Here is a 27,941-nt window from a genome sequence, read left to right on the forward strand (position 1 = left end):
GGTGGGTCCTTAGGAACTCAGCATTTGTGGGGAAAAAAAACCCACCCAACATTGGGCATATGCTTACATCAAAGGAAAAGATTGCTTCTGCTTGTTTATAGTGGTGGATTTTCTGATTATCTGCACCAGAGACATAATTTTAATTGCTTTGTCAACAAATTCAGGGTCCAAATAACTGGAGATTTTTATGGCTAGGGAAACTCCAGATATATAGCGTAGGAGGGGAGGCAGGGACGCGGGTGAGGTAATCTGCAGCCTGTGACCCACCTCCAGCAATTACAAGTTGCACCACTCATCAAATTTAGCTCCTACACCAAACTGGTATTTATCTGGGTGGGGAAGTGTAAACAGTAGGTACTCTGGGAATGGAGCTGGGGTTGTCTTTTTTGTTTTTCTGAAATGAGCCAAAAGAGAGGGCACAATGTAAGTTTGCATAAGACACTAAGCTAGTCTGGGTAATAAAAACCAAAGTTAAGTGAAATAGTCTACAGGAAGTATTTTCATATCTGAAAGAGTGGACAAAAAATTGAATGTCGTTTGGGAAAAGTATATCTAGAGAATGGTAGAGGGAGAGCTCATTTAGAGAGAGAGGCTATGTACCTAGTAGTTAGGCCCATATGCTCTGGGCCCAGACCTAGATTCAAATCCCAGGTCTACCACATAGTAGCTACAGCTGCTATGGATCACCGACAGGTTACTTAATTTCTCAGTTTCTTCATCTTTAAAATGAGAATTAACAATAGTACCTCCCTCACAGGTTTGCTGTGCAGATTAAATGAATTGGCACATGTAATATGCACTGGAGTAGGCGGTTAATAAATGCTACTTATTACTATTCTGTAAGACACCACCTGGAGTGCCACCAGGACCAGCAAAATGCAGGAGCAACAATGCCACAAGTGTTCTACATTTTTTCCCTGATGAGAAAATCCAATACATTTGCTCTTTGACTGTGGAATGTGTGTATTTTGGCTAAACCAAGAAAGAAGGTCCATAAAAAGGCTTCTAAAATGAAGATGGGAAGAGAGGGGCTTTCATATAAGGAGAGAAAATAGATTGGGCTTTGGTTTGTGAAAGTGCAGACTGAGATGCACTCTGATGAATTTTATGAAGGACAGGAATAGCATGAATAATAACTTGTTTATGAATTATGGGAAATTAGAACTGGCATGAAGGAGGAATACTTTGAGGTGAATACTTGAACAGATGGTTAATTGACTGTGCTTCCACAGTGTCTTTCAGTTATGGAGCTCACTAGCTCGGAGTTTCAAAAATCTGGATGAAGGGAATGTGTTACGGTCCCTTAACTATCAAGGGTGGTTAGAAATGTTTGTGATCCAGCCCTAGTTTAGTTCAGTTCAGCATATGTGACTAACATATTAATGTAGTACTTGGCCATTTCAAAACACTCAGCAGTCTTAATTCCTTTGATTCCCACAGCAGTGACTTACCAAATTTATACTCTAGGCAAGGCTCTCCAGGGAATCAAAAAGTGAGAAAGATGACTTGTATTGAGGGTTCTGATCTATACTGCCACCCAGACACACTGTAATTAAATTAATTTAATTTGAGATCTTAATATAGTTGGTTCACTTTTACTTATAATGTTTTGAGACCAGAGAATTTGTAGTTATTTTTTGATTTCAGGATTAGTATTGTAAAGAAATTAAAGAAACAAAGTTCACTTTTTGTTATGGTTTTCATCAATTCTACTCAGGTGATATTCTAATGTCAATGGAACAGCTTATTCTTATATTTTTATTTTAAAGTAGTTATTCATCAAAAAGTCATTTAATAGCTAGAAGTGAATTTAGAGATCGTCTTCTGCCGCTCCTCATTTCCCAGCTGATGGAGGTAGGTTCCTTAGGTGATGTGCATAGGGTAGCAAAGCTTGGGCCAAAGCCCAAGTTGTAGTCTGTGTTTCCTTTCCCATCAGGCTTCTCCCCACAAAGGGTCAGGGTGCCGGTAGTCGAGCTTATTTCTGTGCCCACACAAACTGAAATGTGTTACGCTTTATCGTGGAGCACTCAGAAGCAGATTTACTATGAAGCCAGTTAAGGCCTCTCACCTTTTTTTGTTGTGTGTGCCAATTTTTAATAGTTTTATTTAAGACACTGCATTGTACACTTTACAATACAGTGCTTACACAGTGCTTTATTTCCTTTCCTCGTGTACATATTCCATATTCAAGTGTCAAGAATACCCAGTTATTCACCATACAGCTGCTCAGCTTTTAAAACTACCATGGAATTTGCTACAAATTTGGGTCCTTCACCTGGATCTGCTTCTGATGCCCAAAGGTATAATTGGTTGGGAATATCATTTTAATATTTCAGATTTTTATTTTTAAATTAATTTTTATTAAAAATGTGAATATATTTAAATTAATTTTATTTTTATATTTTAAGTTAATTTTAATTTTAGTAATACAATACATAATGAAAAAGTTGTGATGAAATGTTTTAAACAAAAATGGCAGTTCCTTTGCCCCATTTTTCCCTACTTCTTAGTTTGTTCTCCAGAGTCAACCACTTTTAATTCCTTTAGAATTTCCCCTACTCTTTACCTCTAGGTTGTTTCATAATAACTTGTATTTTTAATGGATCAGTTTTATATCAATTTACAATGATATGAAAACATAATAATGGTGCTGTACTATTACATCAATTATATATTGACTTCCTGTGACAGTAGCTAACAATTTAACTTTGTTACTCTAAACATCCTTTTTCTCTCCTCTCATTCCCCTAAAATAGTTAAATCATAATTTTTGGTTACCTCCATTATCACTAATCATATTATGATGACTGTGTAAATATTACGTATAGAAAAAGCAGGTAGTATCCTATGGTATTCTTTCTTGTACAACTTTTGTTTGTCCTAGAGTTAATACTTATTTTCTTTTGCTTACTTTTCTGTGTTATCTGAAACTCACTTTCATTTTTATACAGCTTTTTGTTCACAGAGTTCATAGTTCGTTTTTACTTTTACTTAATTTTCTGTGTATCAAGCCAAATATATCATCAGACTGTCAACCAACTATCTTATTATTTGTGGAGATGGCCAAACAAATCAGATAATCAACTGATCTTACCCCCAGCAGAGACCCCTTCCATAATTCTTCTTCTTGCCCCAGTACAGACTGTTTTTTCCCTGGTATCTGGTAATTTAATATGATAAGCTTTTAGTGAGGATGTTTGGTGAGGATTACATTCAGCAGACCCTTTCTAAATCCTAGGGAATTATCTATTCATTATAAACTATTTTATATAAGCAGATTTTGAAAGTGTATTTTAAGTATCCAGTACCGTACATGGACTGCCTTCATTTTTTAGTTGACTGGGTTTACATACTAGGGTGAAGGGACTGCTCCTAATAATGGATAAAGTACCACCTCTGAATGCCTGAAATGTCTAGTGATTAAAAGTAGGATTTGTGAATATATAATTCAATTCCTGTTTTTTGACAGGTATGTTAACCTTAGGGTGAATTACGTGAATTTTGAATCCCAGATAATTATTAAGAATACACTCCCAGACAATTTCCTGTTACTCTCAAACTTATAATGATACTTGCCACCATGAGAACTAGTTTTTAATTTATAGAAATTAAATTTAAGTTAAATATAACTTAAAAACATGATGCAAAATTTGTTTTACATACTATTTTTTTTTTTGTTAGCGGTATTAGAAGCACTTCAAAATAATGAGGAATTGATTATACTAGTTCCAATAGCAACGTCCCCCCCAAATATGTTACATATGCAGAATATCAGAATTCATACTGCGTACCACAAAGTAGGCCAATAGCATTGTTTTACTTTTTTGAAGTAAAAATTAAGGCCATTGCAATTAATGTTTAGGTTTTCTTATGGGAACTTCCCGTTCTTTGGTAATTCATTCCCTTGTAAAGGAGGACTAGTGTTTTTCTAGCCAATCCATGAGGTAAATCAGGGATAGTGCTGATTGTTTAGAGAAGTAATTTTTTTCATTGTGATTCAATATTTTAATCCCATTCATTTTTGAGATTGTTGCAATTCATTTGGCATGCTGTTCAGTTGAATCCTTGTAGAACATAGCCTTACACTTTTTTTTCCATATTTTATTTCCTGAGAACATCTCTGAAAGAGAAAATGTTTCTAAATCCTTAAGATCTTTGTTGAAACACTCAGCCCTTATAGCCTTTACAAGCTGAGGTTAAATGTGTTTGATACATCCTCCTCCCAGAATGCACTGCTATCGGAATGCCCCTGGCCTCTGTAGACCTTGGACTTTGAAGCAACTACGCATCACAGGATGCACCACCCTTCACCCTTCCTTTTCCTTCTGCAGTGGTGTTGTCTGCTGAAAGTTGCGGGCAGACACAGGAGTGATGAATCCCCAGGGGCAGGTGTAGTCTGTCCTGTTTGCCTGAGACTTTTTTCCTTAAGGAATTTGGGTGGTGACGGGGTTCACACTGAGGACTGGGGGTGGGGAACAGGGAAATACCTACTGCAGATAATGGCAGTATTCCTGGCAGTTTATCCAAGGGGTGGTTGCTTACTTCCCTGTGTGATGTTCCAAGATTTATAAATTGAAGATGCTTTTCTAATATCTCCATTTCAGTTCAAGTTACTGATATCTGTAGAGAGAGTGTTAGTGGTTAATTTGGTGAAATAATTCATCTCCATTAGCGTTGTGGGATTTTTCCCTAGGTTTGAACATGTGATTGATTCTAAACTTCTTCTCTACGGATCTTTTACCTTTCTCGTGCAATTTTGGATACCTTAAAATGAATGATTTTGCTATATGAGTGTTTTGTGTAAGGGGTTTCTGGGCACTTGGGTTTATACTGTATTATTGGAAGCTTACCAGAAATGTTTACTCAATCAGTTGACTATGAAACTTTTTTTTTTCTTTCATCAGTTAGATTCAACATCACTTCTCTCTGAGGAACAGTTAAGGCATCTTCTGGATGAATGCACATTCAAACAAAAATCTGTGATGGGACTTTCTTCAGAAAGAGAAAAGAAAGACATTGAGAATATAACACCTGAGTTTCCCCAGCTTCCCAGATCTCTCCCCTCCGAGTTACTCATTGAGCCAGAGGCAGAAGTCAAAAGCACTGAGATGGGAGATGCAGATATGCCTGAGGCTGTAGAGTGTGAAATGTCTGCAGGCTACTATCTCAGCAAAGCCTTGTCTGGGCATTATGTATCACAAGCTCTTCTCATTGAAGCTGAGAATATAAAATGCCTCCAGTTTTCCAACGACGAGGTTATTAGTGACACAGAGGACTATTTTATGTCGAAGACTCTTGGCATTGGAAGACTGAAAAGGCCTTCTTTTTTGGATGATCCACTGTACGGTATTGATGTGAGCCTTTTATCTGAAGACCAACATCTGAAACTCAGCTCTTCAGAGAAACCAAAAACAGGTAAGGCTTACAGAATGTGTGTTTTGGTGAAAAATTCTTACTGAGTATCCCAATATAGAGGTATTAAAGTTTAAAGTAAAGAAGGATATGGATATGGAGGTATATTTGTGAGTCACAGGTTGTGTCGATTAAGAACATACCAACATAGGAGCATATTTATCAATGTTCATATAAGACCAAGGTTGTGATTAGTACTCTGAAGAAGCACATTATTCTTAATGATAATTAATACATGTTCTTTTTAAAAGTTGGGATAAAATTTGTATGTAACATTATATACATTTCAGGTATACAGTATTTTAATTTGATATTTCTATACACTGCAAAGTGATCACCACCAAAATTCTAGTTACCATCCTTCATCATACAACTGATCCCCTTCACTCATTTCACCTACCCCTAACTCCCTGCCCCTTTGGCAACCACCAGTCAGCCCTCTGCGTCTATGTTTGTTTTTGTTTATTTGTTCACTTGTTTGTTTTTTTAGATTTCACATATGAGCGAAATCATATAGTATTTGTCTCTCTTCATTCGGCTTATTTCACTTAGCATAATAACCTCAATGTACAACCATGTTATTGCAAATGACAAGATTCTGTTCTTTTTTATGGCTGAATAGTATTCCTCTGTGTGTGTGTGTGTGTGTGTGTGTGTGTGTGTGTGTGTGTGTGGTGAGGAGGGGAGGGGAAGCGTCAGAACGGTGCTTTGCTAAGATATGATTTTACTTCCATGTGAACTGATGTATAGATGTTGCTGAGTAGAACATGGAATGAACTGAGTTAAAGTGACTTAATGGAAACAAGCTATGGTTGCTTCCCTCCAACCCCACAGAGCCTGCCTCTGATGGCACCAGATAGTACTGCTGTATGACTGTAATAACTGTTGTGAGTATGGAGTATTAAAATGGCATAGATGTGAATATGTAAACCATATTTTATTTCCTGTTTATTACATAAAAACTTTAAGAAATATGTCCTACATTATCATTTTAGTGCATGTTAGCGTATCTGAAGTTGGAGTTTTTAAAAATTTTACTAACTGCAGCATTTGCAATGATTAAAATAACTTGCTAATCAATTCTGTTCTAAAAAACTAAATGGTACATTATATGTTTTCTACAAAAGTGAACACCAAAACTGAATACTAAACCAGATTTCTTGGCAAAAAGCCTTTTAAAGATGTAACTGTAATGAGGAGTTGTACTGTGTTCAGCTGTTACATGATATTTGGCCCTTTCTCGGGAAACAGATACATGTGAATGTGATGCAGAGTAGACTTCTGTAAGCAGACAGAAAGGGAAAACCACTTATTATTTTTTCTATTCCAATAGCAAGTATTATTAATATATAGTTCTCTTTTCCTTGATGAACTTAGATCTGTTATAGGTATGAAAATTCCACTTCTAAAAAGCAAGTCAGATAACACTTAAAAAATAGAACCTCCATGGCATTGAGGACCAATTTAAATTGTGGTGTTGAAAAACAAGGATTTGGTTCACAGTTATATGAAGTTTCAAATGTGAAATACATCATGTTTCAAATTTGTGCTTTAAACTTAATGGTAACTACTGCTATTTGGATTCTGTGTGGGAGGTCCAGGAAGTTTAGTTGTACTCACTCACTATTGGGATTCTAGGGGATCCATAAATAGCATCTTCCCTTCCTTACCCAGATCAGAACCCATTGAGAGATAATAGATGGATTCCAATGAATGGAGATTGAAGAGGTCAGCTTTATTGCTAATGAAATGTAGGGGATTGTTGTGACTTAGGTAGGCAGCCAAACAGTCTTCCTGACACTGTGCCTTCCCAAATAAATGCACGCCCCCAGTCACTGACAGAGGTGAAAAACCAAGCCTCACCTGTGGGGACCTGTCCATGTAGACTCAGTAGTATGGAGAGGCAAAGAAGCGTCTTTGGGGTAGGGCGCTGATTTCCTTTGAGCCACCCAAACCCACTGATCAGATAACTGGCTCTTCTTCCCATGGGAAGAGTGCGGGGGGTGGGGGTGGGGGTGGGGGTGGGGGTGGAGGGTGGAGTTTGGCCGATGCTTCCCACTGTCAGTTCCTCCACGTGGAGTGTGAGGAGACTGGGGAGTAAGTGTTCCTTGGTATCCACCTTGGAGACACCATTGGTACACTGGCCCTTCAGAAAGGAAACACCTCAGGTCTGTAGATAGTCTACTATTGAATCAAATTATCATACGCTGATTTGCTTTCTACATAATAAAAAAGGTATCTCTGCACGTACAGTATTCTCTTTTTGCTACTAACCATTTGAGCTAGTTTTCAACAGAAATTTATATAATAAAGAGGAAAAGATGAATAACAAATTAAAATAGGGCAGAAAGGAACACAAAGGTAGTAAAGAAGCAAGGCAGAACTATACTAATTCTTCAAGGAAAGTGGAAATTTCCACAGGACCCATTTAGTGAATATTGGTCTCAAAAAATTCTATAATAAACTCAAGCAATAATTCCCATAAGGTTGTTTTATATGAGTGTAAAATTTTTAAAAACTCCAACTTCAGATATGCTAACATGCACTAAAATGATAATGTAGGACATATTCCTTAAATGAAAACTAGGATGACCAAATGTCTTGGTTTGCTTTGGAGGATCCTGGTTTTACCACTGAATGTTCCTTGTCCCAGGAAACCCTCCGTCCCTCGCCAACTGGGATAGTTGGTTGCTCTAAATGGACACTGAGAACATAAAACCATAGAGCAAATTAGTTATCCAAAGAGGAAAGCCAAGAGAGTCCAGGCTAGTACCGAGGTGGGCAGAGGGACGCCTGGCTTGCCCGTGTGCCGGTGTGTTCCACGCCTGGTGTTTAAGAGCATGGGCTCTGGGTGAGGCGCACCTGGGTTTGGATCCTTGCTCCGCTAGTAGCAGGTGATCTTAGGCAAATTATTTAATCTCTCTCCTGTACACCTTGGTTGCCTTATCTATGGGATAAGATGGCTTTAATATTTACCCCATAGGGCTGTCATAAGGAGGAAGTGAGAAAATTTACATACGTGATTAATGTGACTGGACTTGGTTGGCTTACATGGTATTTGACATTTAATCAGGAGATTTCCCATGAGAGCCTGGATTTCTGACTTTTCTAACAAATCAACAGGTCCTTCCATCAGTGAGGGAAGCTGAGTAGCAGATGTTCCCTTGGAAGGAACATACACTCTCCGTGGCCCCCATCTGGTCTTCTCCACTTCATGTTCTCTGCCCCTGGGAACCCTGGGATTTCCATCCCATGTTGTAAGCCTTTGCTGCTTACAATGAGGTCCAAATACTGGGGGCTCATTAGGCCCCACCTCAAACCTACTGAATCAGAATTTGCACTTTAATAGGTTCCTCTGGTGATACATACATGAAGTTTCGGAAACACTGTTACAAACCACAGAGCATTTATTTCTAACTGGGATGAGCACTGGGATCTTCTGGGGAGTTTTTGCTTGTTTTATACCTATGTCCCAGACCCTAGCCAGACTTACTGAAATCAAAGTCCTTGGTATGGAACATTCAGCCTGTCAAATTAATAAAAGCTACAAGATTTTGCTATGCATATTTGAGAAATATGGGTTTCAGTTTAGATGTAAGAAAGCTAATTGTTAACTGCTTGCCCTCAGAGAGAACAAGTTCTACCAAAAATGGCAAGTATACAATTTGAATATGCTTTATATTGAAATTCTGCCCATCAAATGGTCTATTTGATTGCAACTTGTTTGATGAAGCCAAGTTACATGTGGATTGACTTTCGGGAAGGATGTTGCAGTGGTTTGACGTGCATTAGTATGTTATTGCTTATATCACCTGAATAGTTTCAAAGAAACTAGATTATTTTGAGAAAGTTTTCTTTGTTTTAATATTGTCTTATTGATTGACAGTGAAGCAGTGAGATTCTAAAAATAGTAACACTATTAGCTGACTTTTTTTTCCTTAAAAATTTTTGGCTCACTTTTAGGAAAATACTTAACTCGTTGCTTTGATGGGGTTCTGTTATCCTCAACCAGCGTGCGCCTTCAGGCTTCCTAGTTATTATTTGTTAAATTACTTTTCCAAGGTGGCTAATTGCTTCCTAGGTGTTCTTAGTGACTTAATCAACCCTCATCCAGTTTATTTGATCAAATTATCTGAGGCTGCCATATTAGAAATTTTTAATGTTAATTCATTTTTATGTAAGACTTTGGTACATAGTAAGTTTATATTTGATGACTTTATCTTTTTAAGTTACTTTTTAATTTTTTTCCTCTAGTTCTTCATGATGTAGACTTTTCATGTAAATATTTGTTACTTATTTCCTCTATTTACTTATGAAATATCACTATCATTTTGTTACTACTATCAAGTGAATGATGGCAAATTGGAGAGCTTTAATATTTAATTGTAGTGCTTATCACTAGATCAGTTATTGGGAACTTCTGATTCCATTGCTTCATTCAAATTGGGTAAAATGAAAAGTTACTGAAGATCATGACTGTAGACTAGACCTATGGACCAGCAGTGTTGTTATTACCTGGGATCTTGTTAGAAATGCCAAATCCCAGGCCCCAGTCCGCATCTGAGTATGCACTTTAACAAGATGCCCCAGAAGGTGATTTGCATGCACTTTACATTGTGAGAAGCTCTGGACTGGATGGTTTACTGGTCATTCTACTTTAGGATTGTAAAAAATACTAGCAGATATGGTGGTGATGAAAATAATGTCCAAAGGTTTTCTTTTTTTCACATCAGCTCAATCCCTGCTCTTCTCTTAAATTTCTTGTTGCTGAAGCTACTGCCTGTTCCAGATTGTCTTCTTATCTCTGCAGCCAGCCCATTGTCCTTCCTTTGGTCACCCTTCCTTGTAGCCACTGAGAGCAAGCACACTCCAGCTTGAATTCTTCCCTCTTTCATGGTTAATATTGAATTTGTAGACACATATAGTAAGTATGGGATCATCTGTGCATTGTATATTTTTGATTTTTAGACTTTCCTGCTTGATATCTTCCTCTGATCTGTCAGGCATTTAAGCTGTTCTGAGTCCATTCCTTAGGCAGCATTTCTTAACCTCTGGCCGCACGTTAGAATCACTTGGTGAGATTTAAAACATTAATGCTTCAGTTCCACCCCAGAGGAATTAAATACATTTCTAAGGGTTGGCTGTAGACATCAGCATTTTTAAAGCCAGTTTCTAGGGACGGGGTCTGGGTGATTTGGTTGTGTAGCCATGCTTGAGCACCACTGCCCCAGGGCTCCATCGTGTTTGTCTGCGAAAGACATTGTCCTAGGATATCGGGTGAGTAGGACATAGTCATTGCTCTGAATTATTTCATAATCTGTTCATGAAGGCAGGCATGTCAGCTGATGATTACGGCGGGGTCAGGCATAATCACAGTAGGCTGGGACAACTATAATAAGAGTTCCAGGACAAAGTACATGGCAGCACTAGAGAGGGAATGATGGAAACTGGGGGTGGGGAGGGGACATTGAAGTTGAGCCTCTAAGGATGATTGGTCGTTTCCTGGGTGGGCATGACAGAGCACACTCCGGGTAGGAGGACTAGCACTTACGAAAGCATGGGGTCATGGCCCTATCGTTCCTCATCTTAGGTGTGGGATATTGCAGAATGTTACTGATCTATCCCAACTTCCTCTATATCCTGTTTAATATTTTTTCTCCATGGATTGACAATATTACTACATTTTCCACTTTACTCTCTGCAACTACAAATCATTCACCCATAATCACGAGGTTGATATTTAAAAAATAACAGCTTTGTTGACATGTATTTTATAAACATGTACTAGATTCCTATGGTTGCCACAACAAATTAGTACAACAGAAATTTATTATCTCTTAGTCCTGGAGGCCTGAAGTCTGAAATCAAGGCCGCGCTCTGCCTGGAGACTCTAGAGGAGAGTGCTTCCTTCTCCCCGTGTTTTAGTCTGTGACTCTCTTTGGCTTCCTGGCTTTGGGGTCATAGCACTCTTCTGCCTGTCTTCACATTGCTCCTCTCTCTCCCCTCCTCCTTCTCCTTTCCCCTTCTTTCTGTGTGTGTCAAATGGCCTTCTTTTATAAGGGCATTTGTTACTGAATAGAGGGCCCACCTGGATAATCCAAGATGATCAATAGTCTTATCTCAAGATCCTTAGCTTAGTTACATCTGCAAAAACCCTTTCCTCCAAGTAAGGTAACTTTCACAGGTTTCAGGGATAAGAATATGGATGTAAATTTTTTTGGCCACTGTTTAACAATACTATACAATTCAGTGGTTTTTAGTATAGTCACAGAATTGTGCCTTCTTTATAACTATCAATTTTACAACATGTTCTTCACCCCCCAAAACAAACACTGTACCAATTGGCAGCCACTCTCCATTTTTCCCAACCCCCCTGCCCTAAGCAACCACTGATTGACTTTCTGTTTCTATGAATTTGCCTAGCCTGGACATTTCGTATAAAGTGGAGTCATACTATATGTGGCCTTTTGTGTCTGGCTGCACACAGTTAACCTGATGTTTTCAATGTTTAACCATGCTGTAGCATGTATCAATACTCCATTATTTTGTTGTTGAATAGTATACTGCTGTATGGATATACGCCACATTCTATTTATCCACTCATTAGTTGATGGACATTTGGGTTGTTTCTAATTTTTTGGCTGTTACGTGCAATGCTGCTATGAATATTGCTGTACAGGTTTTTGGGTGATGTATGCTTCTCTCTTGGGCATATGCCTAGGAATAGAATTGCTGGGTTTATGGGAACCTTTTTGGAAACTGCCAGACTGTTTTCCAAAGTGGCTGCACCATTTTGGATTCTCACCAGCAATGTGTGAGGATTCCATTCTTTCCTGATTCTTTTATATTGCCTTCTTTTCTTTGGTTCTATTGTCAATTCTGCCTTTTATGATAACCTTCTCACTAAGGTTGGCAGAAGAGTATTTCCATTTCATTTCTGTTACTGTGAAAATTTTGAAGAAATGAAAGGTGATTAGTTCTTACCTACTCTACATGTTATTTACTTTTGGTTTTGCCCTACTTTCCAGACACTTAAAGAAAAAAAAATGTTTTTTGGTGCTGTCTCCAGATCCATAATCATTTTAGCTTTCAAAACCCAAAAAATTCTTGGCCAACTATATTCTCAATGAAGGCAAGCACCTTATTTTTCATTTGTTCTTGTGGACTTTGTGTGCAGCTTGTGATGGCTGTCCAATAAATAATAAATGAAAATGTGATTTTTGTCTCATGTGTAAAAGGATTTTATGTTATACAGGCTGAATGACTTTTTCTGAATTATGTACACATTTCTGATTGCCTAACAACTTTGGTTGTTGTTTTTAATATGCAGATGAACAGGAGACTGAAGATGTGACGGAAGAATGTAAAGAATCTTAAGCAAAGACTGGCTGATGTGTGCTTTAAGAAAGTTGGTAAATTAAATTAAATTATACTTCTTCTGATTCTTTGAATTCAATGAATGGGTTGTAAAGACCATTCCTCAAATAGTGATTTTAATGTTTGGATTCTTTCTCTCTGGATTATATTTCCTTGATATTTTTGAGACTTGTATTATTATTCAAAGGTTTTTCTTTATTGAAATTCCTGGGAAAATTGTTTTTTATTGCTAATCTTGCAACATCAGGGATACATTATAGAAACCAACATTTTCTGTATATTGGCTGTTTTAACACTAGTTGACATGCTGATTGTTTTGTGTTTAATTTTATATGTTACAACCTTATTGTAACATATATGTTACAACCTTCAGACATATTTAACCACTATCAGTTTTTGTTTTGGCCCTGACTTTCCTTTTTCCCTACAATTTAATGCCTGTCAAGTACAATTTGCAGTAGAAATAAATGAATTTTTTCAACAAAGCAATATTAAGGTCGCCTTTACTATCTTATTAGCAATGATACTTTTCTTACGCAGAAGTCTGAATTATTTGATATATTACTTTAAGTTTGTTATCCTTTAGAGTTTACCTTTTAGAATGTAGCAAATAAAGATCAGCTACTTAAAGAAAATTATGTGGTACTATTTTAAGAGAGAAGGTTTGTGTAGTTACAAGTTAGTAATCTGGATTCATGAGAAAGTTTAATGTCAACATTCCATATGATGAATTGGCATTAGAACTAGAAGTCCAATTTATTGTTGATTTAAAAAAAATGAGCTGGCTATTGTGTTGCCTTTAATGAAATTTGGAGTAGCGTATTTGTAGCATTATTTTTTGCTTGCACATTTTCATTTACTTATGTTGGATAATATTAGTGATTGCTTATGTCGTTTTTCTTTACTATTTAGAATGAAGAATTCTGTAGCTACTATTTTCAGAGCACTCGATAGGCAATTTCTTTTTCAAGTTTTCTCTTTCAGTTTACATTAAAATAGCATGTGCTGCATGTAATGCACTGATATCAATGTGCTATAATGCAATTTGTCTTGGTGCTAAGATATTTTTGGAGTCGGCTGCTCTCATTTGTGATGTAGGATTTAGGTCAGAAGGGTCAGAGGGGAGAGGTGATATGGGTGGGAATGTTGAGTAGGGGCAGAGAGGAGCCATTTTTGACCATCAGCCTTTCAAAGGAGCTCAGCTTTCTAAACCTGTGTTTGTGGTATATGGGGAGGCGGGGGTGTGTGTGTGTGTGTGTGTGTGTGTGTGTGTGTGTGTGTGTGTAAGAGAAGAGGGGGGAGAGGTGTGGAGTGGCGGGGTGGGGCAGGTGGGGTAGGGCTGGGAAAGCTTTATGGCTTTATAACGTGTCTCTACAAGTAGTATTTGGAGCATAGCGAGCCTTTATGTTACAGGAGTTTAAGAGAGGGGTCAGAAAATTGAATGATCTTAAGAGATGAATTTTGCCATTACAAGAGGCGACACCACTCCACAGCATGTCAGCTGAAGGTGCCTCTAACAAGGACTTGTAAACTGAATTTATAATATAATTCAACATGAAGGCTCCAGATTAAAAAAATAAATGCTTACCCTGCTAGGGGGAGAAAGAGTTCTTATTAAAAATAAATGTTTTTATTTTAAGTTTCCCTTTAGAATAAAAATGTTGCTCCAGGACAAGACAGAGATGAAAAATTAAGAACAAGAGCTAGTTCATTTCAGGTATGAATTTAGTATCTTAAAATTTGAGGTTTTTGGACTTACAACTTCTCAAGAAAACTGTTGGCCCCACCTTTACTGTAAATTCCCACAGGACCTAAAGGTCACTGCCTTTCTCTCTCTGAAACACATGACAATACACTCTTGCAGGAGGAAAAAGCTATCACCTGGATGCCATAATTTTAATATTTTTATATTACATAATTAAATTTAGTAAGGAACAGTCTTCTTAGAAATATATAATTAGGAAGCAGATAAAAAATACTTAGAGAAAAAGTACAGAATGGCATAATTATGAGAACTATTAATAAATTCATAACATGAAATAGTCAGCAGTAGGGCAATTACAATGTTTTCTCTAAGAAAGGAAAGAAGATATTGCAAGGAAGTAGCATAGTTCTCAGCAATAAGGTTGCTAGATTTCCAACATTGAAGAAATTAACAAGTCAGTCGTATTGTAATCAGTGGAGTGAGAGATAAGGCCTAGAAAAATAACCTAGACATTACAGACCTGAAATTAAGAGTTTTTTTTAAAGGACAATTAAAATTTTTTATTTTTAATTTACAGTGGGTATACAATATTATATTAGTTTCTGATGTACAACATAGTGGCTAGACATTTATATAACTTTTGAAGTGATAACCCCTATAAATCTAATACCCATTTGACACCAGAGATATTACGATGTTATTGACTCTATATCCTGTGCTGTACTTTACATCCCTGTGACTATTTTTATAACTGATAATTTGTAGTTCTTAATCCCTTTCACCTTTTCCACACATACCTCTAAACCCCCTCTCAATGGACAACCATCAATTTGTCCTCTATCTCTGAGTTTGTTTTTGTTTTTCTTTGTTCATTTATTTTGTTTTTTTAGATTCCCCCTATAAGTGAAATCATATGGTATTTTTTTTCCTCTGTCTGACTTACTTAACTTAGCATAATACCCTCTAGTCTATTCATGTTGTTGTAAAATGGCAAGATTTTATTCTTTTTTTGGCTGAGTAATATTCCATTGTATATATTACACCAGTTAATCCATTTGTCTATTGATGGGCAATTAGGCTGCTTCCATATCTTGGCTATTGTAAATAATGCTGCAACAAACATGGGTATGCATATATCTTTTGGAATTGATATTTTGGGTTTCTTCAGATAACACCCAGAAGTGGAATCACTTTGTCATAAGGCTGTTCTATTTTTAATTTTTTGAGGAAGCTTCATCTTGTTTTTCATAGTGGCTGCACCAATTTACAATCCCACCAACAGCGTACAAAGGTTCTCTTTTCTCAAACTCCTCACTGACACTTGTAATTTGTTGATTTGTTGATGATCATCATTCTGAGAGGTGTGATGTGATGTCTCATTGTGGTTTTAATTTCCATTTCCCTGACGATTAGGGATGTTGAACAGCTTTTCATGTGTCTCTTGGCCATCTCTATGTCCTCTTTGGAGAACTCTCCATTCAGGTCCTCTGCACATTTGCTAATTAGACTGTTTGTTTTTGCTGCTAAGTTATATGAGTTCCCTATATATTTTGAATATTAACCCCTTATTGATTGTATCATTGATGAATGTCTTCTTCCATTTAGTACATTGTCTTTTTGCTTGTTTCTTCGCTCTGCAAAACATTTAGTTCGAGGTAACACTTGTTTATTCATTTATTTCATTTGTTTCCCATGCCTGAGAAGGCATATCCAAAACAAATATTACTAAGAGCAATATCAAAGAGTTACTGCCTCTGTTTTCATCTAGGAGTATTATAATTTTGGCTCTTATATTTAAGTCTTTAATTCCTTTTGAGTTTATTTTTGTATATGGTATGAGAAAGTGATCCAGTTTCATTTTTTTAAATGTATCTGTCTAGTTTTCCCAACACCATTTATTGAAGAGACTGTCATTATCACACTGTAAATTCTTGCCTCCTTTGTCATAGATTAAATTACCATATGATAGGTTTGGGTTAACTTCTGGGCTTTCTATTCTGTTCAATTGATCTGTGTGTCTGTTTTTATGCCAGTACCATGCTGTTTTGATTACTACGGCCTTGTAGTATAGTTTGAGATCAGATAGTGTGATACCGCCAACTTTGTTCTCCTTTCTCAAGATTGCTTTGGCTAGCTGGGGTCTTTCATTCTAGTTCTGCAAAAATGCCATTGGTGTTTTGATAGGGATTGCATTGACTCTGTAGATTGCTTTGGGTAGTATGAGCATTTTAATGGTGTTAATTCTTCCTATCCATGAGCACGGTATAACCTTCCATTTATTTTTATCTCCTTCAGTTTCTTCCTTCAGAGTCTTACAGTTTTTCAAGTACAGGTCTTTTCCCTTCTTGTTTAAATTTATTTCTAGGTATTTTATTCTTTATGATGAAATTATAAAGGGGATTATTTTCTTAATTTATCTTTCTGATAGTTTGTTATCAGTGTATAAAAATGCAACCAATTTCTGAACATTTATTTGTATCCTGCTACTCTACTGAATTCATTTTTCTATTTCTAATAGATTTTTTTTGGTGGATTATTTTAGGATTCTCTTTATATAGTATTATGTCATTTGAAAACAGTGACAGTTTTACTTATTCCTTTCCAATTTGGATGCTTTTTCTGTCTTGTTTGATTGCTGTGGCTAGGATTTCCAACACTATGTTGAATAAAAGTGGTGAAAGTGGACATCCTTGTCTTGTTTTTCATCTTAAAAACAAATCTCTCAGCTTTTTCCTGTTGACTATGATGTTGTGAATTTGTCATATATGTTCTTTATTTTGGTGAGGTATGTTTCCACTGTCCCCGTTTTGCTGATAATTTTTATAATGAATGTTGGATTTTGTCAAATGCTTTTTCTGCATATATTGATATGATCTCACCTATAAGTGGAACCTAATCAACAAAACAAACAAGCGAGCAAAATAGAACCAGAGACATTGAAATAAAGAATAAACTGACTGACCAGAATGGAGGGGGGAGGGGAATAATGGGGGAAAGAAGGGAAAGGGTCAGGGAAAAGGTATAAAAGACCCATAGACAAGGACAATGGGGGCGGGGGGATTGGATGTGGGGGTGGTGAGCTGGGCAGGGGAGGGTAATGGAGGAAAAGGGATAACTGAGTAAAATTTTAAAAATTGTAGGTTTGTGAATTTAAATGCTTCTTTTTTTAATTATGATAATATTTATTTGTTTCATGCAGTTGAAACTCAGAATATAAATTTAAATATTTGATTAATAGATATATTTTCCCTAAATATTTTATTTTGAGACAATTATAGATTTACAACAATTATACGTAAACAGCTTTCTAATGGTTACATCTTACAAAACTGTAGTGAGACATTGCATTACAATCAATCTATTGATATTGATACAGTCAGGACAGAGACCAGTCTCATCACCATCAGGGTAGCTGATACGACCTTTTACAGCCAAATCACTCCCCATCTACTTCCTTGACTCTGGTCAACCACTAATCAGGTTCCTACTTATAAGATTGTAATTTCAAGAAAGTCATATAAATGGAATCATATAAAGTGTACCCATTTAGGATGGCTTTTTCTCATTCTGCATAATAACCTGTAGATTCCTCTAAGCTGTCTTATATATTGTATATTGATGGTTCATTATTTTATTTAAAAATAGAATTCCATGAAATGGTACTACTAGTCTGTTTAACCATTCATGATGAAGGGTTTGTGGGTTGTTTTTGTTTTGGGGATATAATGAATGAATTATAACTATAATATGGTAGTTGTATGTATAGATTATAAAAAGTTGACAGAAGTTTTTCCATAATGACTGTGTCATTTTACATTCTTACCAGGATATGCATCATATATTTTCTTTGAATGTTCTACAACATTTGTGTTTTCACTATTATTCCTTTATATTTTGTGTGTGTGTGTGTGTGTGTGTGTGTGTGTAGTGATAGACATCACATTATGGCTTTAATTTGTGCTTCTCCAATGACTAATGAAGTTGAACATCTTTTCTTTTGCTTATTCCTCTTTGGGGAATTATTTATTCATGCCCTTTGCTCATTTTCTATTGTATTGTTTGATTTTTGTTTTTACTGCTGAGTTTTGAATTCTTTACTATAGATACTATTTCCTTGTTAGATATGTGGTTTATAAATATTTTATCAGAGATCTCAGCTTATTTTCTCATCCTCTTAAGAGAGCTGGATAGAGACCAAGAGATTTTTAATTTTTATTTTTATAGTCTAATTTATCAATTTACCCTTGTATGTATAACGTTTTTTGGTGTTAAGTGAAAGAGGGTTTTACCTAGCTATAGATCCCAAAGATATTCTCCAATTTTTTCTAAAATATTTATAATATTGTTTTATATTTAAGTCTGTGATCTGTTTTGAGTTAAATTTTGTTCAGAGTGTGAGGTTATATGAAGGCTCACTTTTTTATGTATGCATGCCTAATTGTTCCAGTATTATTTACTGAAACTGCTACATTTGCTCTATTGCATTATTTTTGCTTCTTTGCCAAAAATTTGTTGAGCATATATGTGTAGGTCTATTTCTTCGTTATTATTTCTGTTCCATTTATCTATATAGCTATCTCTTCACTAATAACACATTCTCTTGATCATTGCAGCTGTATAGCTTTAATATGAGAGAGAGTGATTCCTCTCACTTTATTCTTTTGGTGATTTTAGCTATTCCAGGGCATTCACCTTTCCATATCATTTTAAAAATAAACACATTAACTTCATGCCCCTATGACCCCTCCCAGTTACTGCTGGCAGCCGAGAACCCCTACTTCAGCTGCCTATTTTCTTTATGTGGAAAAAGAAAATCTTGAGTCTTTGGGACCAGAGAGTGGTTCCTGAGCTAGGAGCTGCTTTTGGTAGAATCAGCCTTGCCTTTGTAGAAGAGGGTTACTTTATGAAATGGAGAACTTTGGCAGCTGAATCCGTTTTCCAGTGTTCCCAGCCCCTGCAGTGTCTCTGGGTTGGGAATGTGATGGCTTATACGATGTATCAGTTTGTCTTGGGTGCAATCCCTAGTTATTTAATCAAACACTAATCTAGATGTGGCTGTGAATGAGTTTCTTTTATTTTTTTATTTTTTCAAATACATTTGTCTCTGCCTCCCCCCCCCCCACTTTCCCTTGCCCCCTCCCTTCTTCCCTCCCTCAGCTCTTCCCCTTTGGTTTTGTCCATGAGTCCTTGCTATATGTTCCTTGACTTTCCCCTTCCCTTCCTTTTCCCCGCCCCCCTCTTCCCTCTTGTCTCTATTGATTTCTTTTCCTTTCAGTGTTGCTGGTCTTATTTTCCTTGCATCTTTGTATTGTTGGTTAGGGTCCACTTATAGGTGAGATCATATGGTATTTGTCTTTCGCCCCCTGGCTTATTTCGCTTAGCACAATGCTCTCCCGTTCCATCCATGCTGTTGAGAAGTTTAGTAGTTCTTTTTTTTCTTTCTGCTGCGTAGTATTCCATTATGTATATGTACCATAATTTTTTGATCCAATCATCTACTGATGGGCATTTAGGTTGCTTCCAACACTTGGCTATTGTAAATTGTGCTGCTATGAACATTGGGGTGCATAGGTTCTTTTGTATTGGCGTTTTGGTGTTCTTAGGGTATAGTCCCAGCAGGGGAATCACTGGATCCAAAGGCAGTTCCATTTTCAGCTTTTTGAGGAAATTCCACACTGCTTTCCACAGTGGCTGCACCAGTCTGCATTCCCACCAACAGTGGACTAGGGTTCCCTTTTCTCCACAGCCTCGCCAGCACCTGTTGTTTGTGGATCTGTTTATGATGGCCGTTCCGACCGGTGTGAGGTGGTACCTCATGGTGGTTTTGATCTGCATTTCTCTGATGGCTAGTGATGCCAAGCATCCTTTCAAATGCCTCTGGGCCCTCTGTATCTCTTCCTTGGAAAAGCATCTGCCCAGGTCATTTGCCCATTTTTTGATTGGATTGTTTGTCTTCTTGGAGTGGAGTCAAGTGAGTTCTTTATATATCTTGGAGATCAAACCTCTATCTGATGTATCATTAGCAAATATATTTTCCCATACGGTTAGCTCCCTTTTCATTTTGCTGATGTTTTCTTTAGCCATGCATAAGCTTCTTATTTTGATGAGGTCCCACTTGTTTATTCTTTCTTTTATGTCCCTTGCTATAGGAGACATATCAGTGAAAAAATTGCTGCATGGGATATCTGAGAGTTTCCTGCCAATGTTCTCCTCTAGGACTTTGATGGTGTTGCGACTTATATTTAAGTCTTTTATCCATCTTGAGTTTATTTTTGTGTATGGTGTCAGCTGATGATCCAATTTCAATTTTTTGCATGTAGCCATCCAGCTCTCTCAACACCATTTGTTGAAGAGGCTATTATTGCTCCATTTTATGCTTCTGCCCTCTTTGTCAAATATTAGATGCCCATAGAGACCTGGGCTTATTTCTGGGCTTTCTATTCTGTTCCACTGGTCTATGGCTCTGTTCTTGTGGCTTCTTTATTCTTTATGTTTTTTATTCTTTATTTTGTTTATGTGGTGTACAATATTAATTGATTTGTAGATATGGAACCAGGCTTTCATCACTGGAATAAATCCCACTTGGTCATGGTATATGATCTTTTCAATGTTTTACTGAATTAGGTTTGCTAGTATTTTGTTGAGGATTTTTGTATCTATGTTCATTAGGGATATTAGCCCGTAATTTTCTTTTTTGGTAATGTCTTTGTCTGGTTTTAGTATCAGGGTAATGCTGGCTTTGAAAAATAAATTTGGGAATCTTCCCTCCTCTTCAATTTTTAGAATAGTTTGAGAAGGATAGGTATTATTCTTTGAATGTTTGGTAAAATTCACCTGTGAAACCATCTGTTCCAGGGCTCTTTGTTGGGATTTTTTTTGATTCCTTATTCAATTTCATTAGTAGTTATTGGTTTGTTCAGGTTTCTTTTTTCCCCTGGATTCAGCCTTGGAAGATCATGTATATACAGGAATTTATCCATTTCTTCCAGGTTTTCCAATTTGCTGGCATAATTGTTTGTATTATTTCCTTATAATTCTTATATTTTTGTGATGTTGTTACAGAAATATAACTTCTGTATATATTTCTTGTTGTTACTTCTCTTTCATTTCTGATTTTATTTATTTTAGCCCTCTCCTTTTCTTGATGAGTTTGGCTGAATATTTATCAATATTGCTTATCTTTTTTAAAGAATAAGCTCTTGGATTCATTGATCTTTTCTATTGTTATTTACACTCTAGTTTGTTTATTTCAACTCTGATGTTTATTGTCACCTTCCTTCTACTTACTTTGGGCTTTGATGTTCTTTTTCTAGTTCCTTTAGGTGTAAGGTTTGATTATGTAGTTGAGATTTTCTTGTTTCTTGAGGTAAACCATAAATTTCCCTCTTAGAACTGCTTTGCCTGTGCCCCATGGAATTTAGGTTATTGTGTTTTTATTTTTATTTGTTTCAAGGTATCTTGATTTCTTCTATGATATCATTGTTAACCTATTCATTGTTTAGTAGGATGTTGTTTAACCTCCGTATATTTGTGTGTTTTGCAATTTTTTTCTTGTAATTGATTTCTAGTTTTATACCTGAGTTGGGAGAAGATGCTTGATATGATTTCAGTTTTCTTAAGCTTCTTGGGACTTGTTTTGCGGCCTGAGATACCATCTATCCTGGAAAAATGTCCCAGTGCACTTGAAAGAATATATATTCTGTTGCTTTTGCGTTAAATATCCTAAAAATATAAATTAAGTCTATCTGGTCTGATGTGTCATTAAGGCCATTATTTTCTTGTTGGTTTTCTCTCTGGATGATCTATCCATTGATGTGAATGGAATATTAAATTTCTCAACTATGACTGTTTTACTGTAAATCTCTTTATGTCTGTAAATATTTGCATTATATATTAAGGTGCTCCTACATTGGTTGTGTAGCTGCTCATGAGAGTTATATCCTCTTTTTGGATTGATACCTTTATCATTATGAAATGCCCTTCTTTGTCTTTGTTACAGCGAGCATTGCAAAGTCTGTTTTGACTAAGTGTTGCTACCCCAACTTGTTTTTCTTTGTTTCCATTTACGTTAAATCTTTTTTCATCCCTTGCTTTCAGTCTGTGTACATTTTTAAATCTTAACTGGATCTCTTATAGACAGCATATGCATCCATCTTTTTTTCCCTATCCATTCAGTCACCCTGTGTCTTTTTATTGGAGCATTTAGTCCATTTATAATCAAAGTAATTACTGAAAGGTATGTAGTTATTTCCATTTTATTGCTTCGGATTGTTTCTGTAGTTCTTCTCTGTTCCTTTCTTATTCTCTTGCTCTCTTTTCTTATATTTTGATTACTTTCTATAGTTTTGTGTTTATATTCCTTTCTCTTTATTTCTTGTATATATCTTGTAGAGACTTTGTTTCTGGTTACTATGTGTTCATATATACCAACCTATGTCTGTAGCAGCCTATATTAAGTTGATGTTTGCTTAGTTCAAACACATTCTAAAATCACTGTCATTTTTACTCATTCCCTCCATGTTTTTATTTTTGTCATTATTTTTACTTCTTTTTTGTGTATGTATCCTTAATTTATTATTGTAATTACACATGATTTTCCTGCTTTGGTTTTTAACCTTTGTCCTAGTTTTATAGTTGGTTGATCCATGGCCTTTGTCAGTGGTAATTTTTTATTTCATATTGTCTTATTCATATGTTTGATATTTTCCACTTAAAGAAGTCCCTTTAATATTTCTTGTAATGCTGGTTTAGTGCTGATGAACTCCTTTAGCTTTTTCTTATCTGGGAATCTCTTCATCTCTCCTTTGATTCTAAATGATAGCCTTACTAGGTAGAGTAATCATGGCTGCAGGTCTTGCATTTCACCACCCTCTGGCCTGCAAAGTTTCTGTTGAGAAATCAGCTGATAGTCTTATGGGAGCTCCCTTGTAGGTAGCTAATTGCTTTTCTCTTGCTACTTTTAAGATTCTTTCTTTGTCTTTAATCTTTGATGTTTTAATTATGATGTATCATGGCATGGGTCTCTTTGGGTTTGTCTTTTTTGGGACTCTCTGTGCTTCCTGTACTTGCATGTTTATTTCCTTCTGCCATGTTCAGGGATGTTTTCAGTCATTATTTCTCCAAATAGGTTTTCAACCCCTTGTTCTCTCCTTTCTCTCTCTGGTACCTCTGTAATACAAATGTTGGTATGATGTTATCCCAGGGGTCTTTTGAACTATCTTCATTTTTTAGAATTATTTTTTCTTTTGCTGTTTTGATTGAGTATTTTCCACTACCTTGTCTCACAAATCAGTGATTCAGTTGTCTGCTTCATCTAATCTGCTGTTGATTCCATCTTATGTATTCTTCATTTCAGTCATTGTATCTTCAGTTCTGACTGGTTCTTTTTAATGTTTTCTTCAAAATTTTTAAAAAATTTATTGATTTTAGAGAGAGAAAGGGAGGGAGAGAGAGAGGTGGGTGGGGAGAGAGAGAGAGAAAAACATCAATTTGTTGTTCCATTTATTTATACATTCACTAGTTGATTCTTGTACATGCCCTGACCAGGGATTGAACCCTTGACCTTGGCATATTAGGATAACGCTCTCACCAACTGAATTACCTGGCCAGGTTTAATGTTTTCTACCTCCTCTCTTATGTGTTCTCTTTGTTGATGTTATTGATGAGCTCATCTACTTTTTCCTTAAGTTCATTGAGCATCCTTATAACTAGTATTTTGAAATCTGAATCTGCTAGATTGCTTGCCTCTATTTTTTTTAGTTCTTTTTTTTTGGAATTTTGTCCTTTTCTTTCATTTGAGACATGTTTCTTTATTTCCTCATTTTGGATGCCTCCTTGTGTTTATTTATATATATTGAAGTAGATTTGCTATGTCTCCCAGTCTTGGCAGAGTGGCCTTATGCCATAGGTGTCCTGTGAGGTCCAGTGGTACAGTCTACCTCTTCATGTGAGCTGGAGTGTCCTTATGTGGGTTGTATGTGGTTCTCCTGTTATAGTTGAGTCTTGATTGTTGTTGGCATGTCAGTCAGTGGGACTGACCCTCAGGCTCACTCACTGTGAGGACTGGTTGTGACTATAGAGGATAAGCTGTTTTTTAGGGGCTGACCCCGTAGAGTGGGAGTTGCTTTAGGCTGGGCCCTGGTGCCAGCTGAGTCAGCCCTTTGAATGTGTTATTTGTGGAGCTGGTTGGGGGTGCTCTGGTGTGGTTTGAAGTTGGCCACAAGGCGTGTTGCTTCTGTGCCTCTTGGGGAGGGTTAGAGTGCAGACCAAGGTCAGCTGTCATTTGTGTTTGGCTTGGGTCCACCTCATGGGAGCTACAAAGTGATCTGCAATTCTTTGCTGCCTGTCCTGGGTTTGGATGCACTTAGGAGAGGCTATGCTGTGAACCAAAGCTGGCTGCTACTAGTGCTGAGCCTGGTACCCTTTGGTGGGTACCACAATGGGAGCTGAGGTCAGCTGCCACAGCTGCCACTTTTGCTGGGTTTGTGGCCACTTAGTTGAAGCTATGTTCCAAGCCAACACTGGCCACAGCTTATTCCAGTCTTAGGGCCACCTGATGGGAGTTACAATGCAAGTTGAGAGTGGTTGCCATTTATGCTGGGCTTAGAGCTGCTTAGTAAGAGGTATAGGGTATGCCAAGGCCAGCTGCTGCTTGTTTGTGGTTTATGGACCTTTGAGAGATTCTAGGTAAGTTCATAGTGTGAATTGAGACAGGCTGCTTGTGTCAATTCACAATCCAGTGGCAAAAGCCACTGGAAGAGGCTTGGGCCACTTGTGAAATGTGGGCGCGATGGGGTCTCAGGGAACTACCAGGGCAGGGGAAATGGTGTTAACCAGGATAGTGGAGCTCTCATATCGGACGCCCTTCTGTGCCTGCAGGCTGGTTGGTGGGAAGGCTCACAAAGAAACAATGGGGCCTGCGGCACTTCTGTCCCCAGAGAGGGCTGCCCTGACTCCTGCCGCACCATCCCTCACCCTGAAGCTGGTCATTTCAGTTCCTCTTTGTAAATCCATGGCGCTTTTAAAGCAGCTCCTCTGTGCCCAGAGCAAGTGAGTTTGTGAGAAAGCCTGTGTGTGGACTGCTTAAGAGGATCTCATGGGCCTCCAGAAGCCCTCCGTCTCACTTGGATGCGATCCCTGCTGGTTTTCACGACCAGCTGTCATGGAGACTCCTCTTCCCAGCACTGGTGTCCCAGGCTGGGTGATCTTGTGTGGAGCTGGCCCCTGCTCCGTGCGGGGGACCTCCACGGCTGGGCTACCTCTCCGGGTTCTCAGCTGCCCAGTGAGTGTGGGACAGTTCATTTTGTGTGTCTGCCTCTCCTACCAGTCCTGACGGGGCTTCTTTATATCCTTAGTTATAAGACTATGGTTCAGCTAGTCTTCAGGTGGTTCTGAATAAATTAGTGCTAGACTTGGTGTGGTTGTTGGAGGAAGTGACCACATTTATCCCATCTGTCATCCTGACTGGGAGGGACAATAAACACTTGTGGGAGGAAAAAGCTCTCACCTTGATGTCATAATTTTAATTTTTACTAAGTTCTTTATTTTAATACAGTTGCTGATTTGAAGGTCAATCTTGTGATAAATGAAGCATGCCTGGGAAACAAGCTCTTCTCCCCACTTTTTATGCCCTACCTTGATTTTTTTTCAGTTACTTTTGGTCTGCTACTTAAAAGTGAATTAGAATTCTCTCCTGAGACTTCACATGTTGAGCTACTCTAAGAATGAATGGTATCAAGTTTCAAACAATCATTTTTTCAAATCAGTTTTTCAAACTCTGTAACTATTACCACCTCTAGTTCATGATTTTTCACCTGAGTGTCATAAAATAATTTGGCAATTTATACTTATATATGATTATACTGGCCTAGATAAATGCTTTTAGAATGAAAGAGAAAAACAGGGGAGATTCTTTCTTGCTCAGTCCTTTCTAGTGTTTAATGGACCTCAAAGCCAGACCTTTAAACTACTCATACCATTTCTTATTTTACTTATTAAAACTTGAAGTTAATTGGTCAAGTTAACATTCATGGTTTGCTTACCTAAAACTTAGGGTCTGCTTATGTTAATGCTTTGCCCTGTTCATACAGTAATTTATTTGTTACGTATATGTATATTTTAGGATTTCTACCTTTGTCTTTAGTCATCTGTTTTTGGTGAAAGGTGTATTAGTTCTCTAAAAGGTGGTATAGAATTTGGTTCAACTTTTTAAGGACAATTCCTCCCTTGCAACACTTACTTTTAAAGCTTCTCCACAACATGCAGTTGTGTTGCTCACCCAGTGCCATCGTCCCTGGGTCAGAATGGCCCTCATAAACAGATCCACAAACAGCAAGTGCTGGCGAGGCTGTGGAGAAAAGGGAACCCTAGTGCACTCTTGGCGGGAATGCGGACTGGTCCAGCCACTATGGAAAACAGTATGGAATTTCCTCAAAAAGCTAAAAATGCAACTGCCTTTTAACTCAGCAATTCGACTGCTGGGATTATACCCTAAGAATCCCAAAACACCTATTCCAAAGAACCTGTGCGCCCCAGTATTCATAGAAACGTTATTTACAATAGCCAAGTGCTGGAAACAACCTAAGTGCCTATCAGTAAATGAGGGGATCAAAAAATTATGGTACATTTACACAATAGAATACTATGCAGCAGAAAGAACAAACTCCTACCCTTCACGGCAGCATGGATGGAACTGGAGAGTAACATGCTAAGTGCAATAAGCCAGGGGGTGAAAGACCAGTACCGTATGATCTCACCTATAAGTGGAACCTAATCAACAAAACAAACAAGCGAGCAAAATAGAACCAGAGACATTGAAATAAATAAACTGACCAGAATGGAGGGGGGAGGGGAATAATGGGGGAAAGAAGGGAAAGGGTCAGGGAAAAGGTATAAAAGACCCATAGACAAGGGCAATGGGGGCGGGGGGATTGGATGTGGGGGTGGTGAGCGGGGCAGGGGAGGGTAATGGAGGAAAAGGGATAACTGACTGAGTAAAATTTTAAAAATTGTAGGTTTGTGAATTTAAATGCTTCAATCCTGGTTTTTCCCTTTTTTTATTTTTTCTTTTTAAAACACTAGATTTTGAAAAGGAGTCAATAAATGACATTAATAAAATATGAAATTGTGTATTTTGGGGGCCCACATTTTTGGGACTGTTTTTCTGCATTTTTAATATGGCAGGCTAATTTGTTTTGTTCTTTTATTCCACAAATCCAACAAGTGTGTATTCTAAGCAACTCAGTTGTATAAAATTGTATAGAAGTTATGAATGTTAACCATTATTTAACTGGAATTTTTTTTTGTATAAGCCATACTGATTTAAGAATGGAATTTACCCACATCCCATAAGTCTGGTAGAGAACAAATAAACATGTATACAGTAAGTATAAATATAAATTTTCATATGATTTATTGTTGTTCCTTGTACATAAGAAACAGTAATATA

General features: G+C 37.2%; 1 protein-coding gene across 1 annotated transcript in view; it reads left to right on the forward strand.

Moving 5' to 3' along the window:
* The window catches only part of FSIP1 (fibrous sheath interacting protein 1), a 185,997-nt gene extending 173,208 nt beyond the window's left edge, over positions 1 to 12,789 (forward strand). The window contains exons 10-11 of the mRNA XM_054565599.1: positions 4,905 to 5,415; positions 12,743 to 12,789. Of these exons, the coding sequence (XP_054421574.1) occupies positions 4,905 to 5,415; positions 12,743 to 12,789 (558 nt within the window). The remainder of the gene's footprint in view (positions 1 to 4,904; positions 5,416 to 12,742) is intronic.
* Positions 12,790 to 27,941: the final 15,152 nt, after the last annotated feature.

The sequence above is a fragment of the Pteronotus mesoamericanus genome, unplaced genomic scaffold (genome assembly GCF_021234165.1).
Source record: "Pteronotus mesoamericanus isolate MK-2021 breed Mesoamerican mustached bat unplaced genomic scaffold, CSHL_Meso_final contig_164, whole genome shotgun sequence".
NCBI lineage: Eukaryota > Metazoa > Chordata > Mammalia > Chiroptera > Mormoopidae > Pteronotus > Pteronotus mesoamericanus.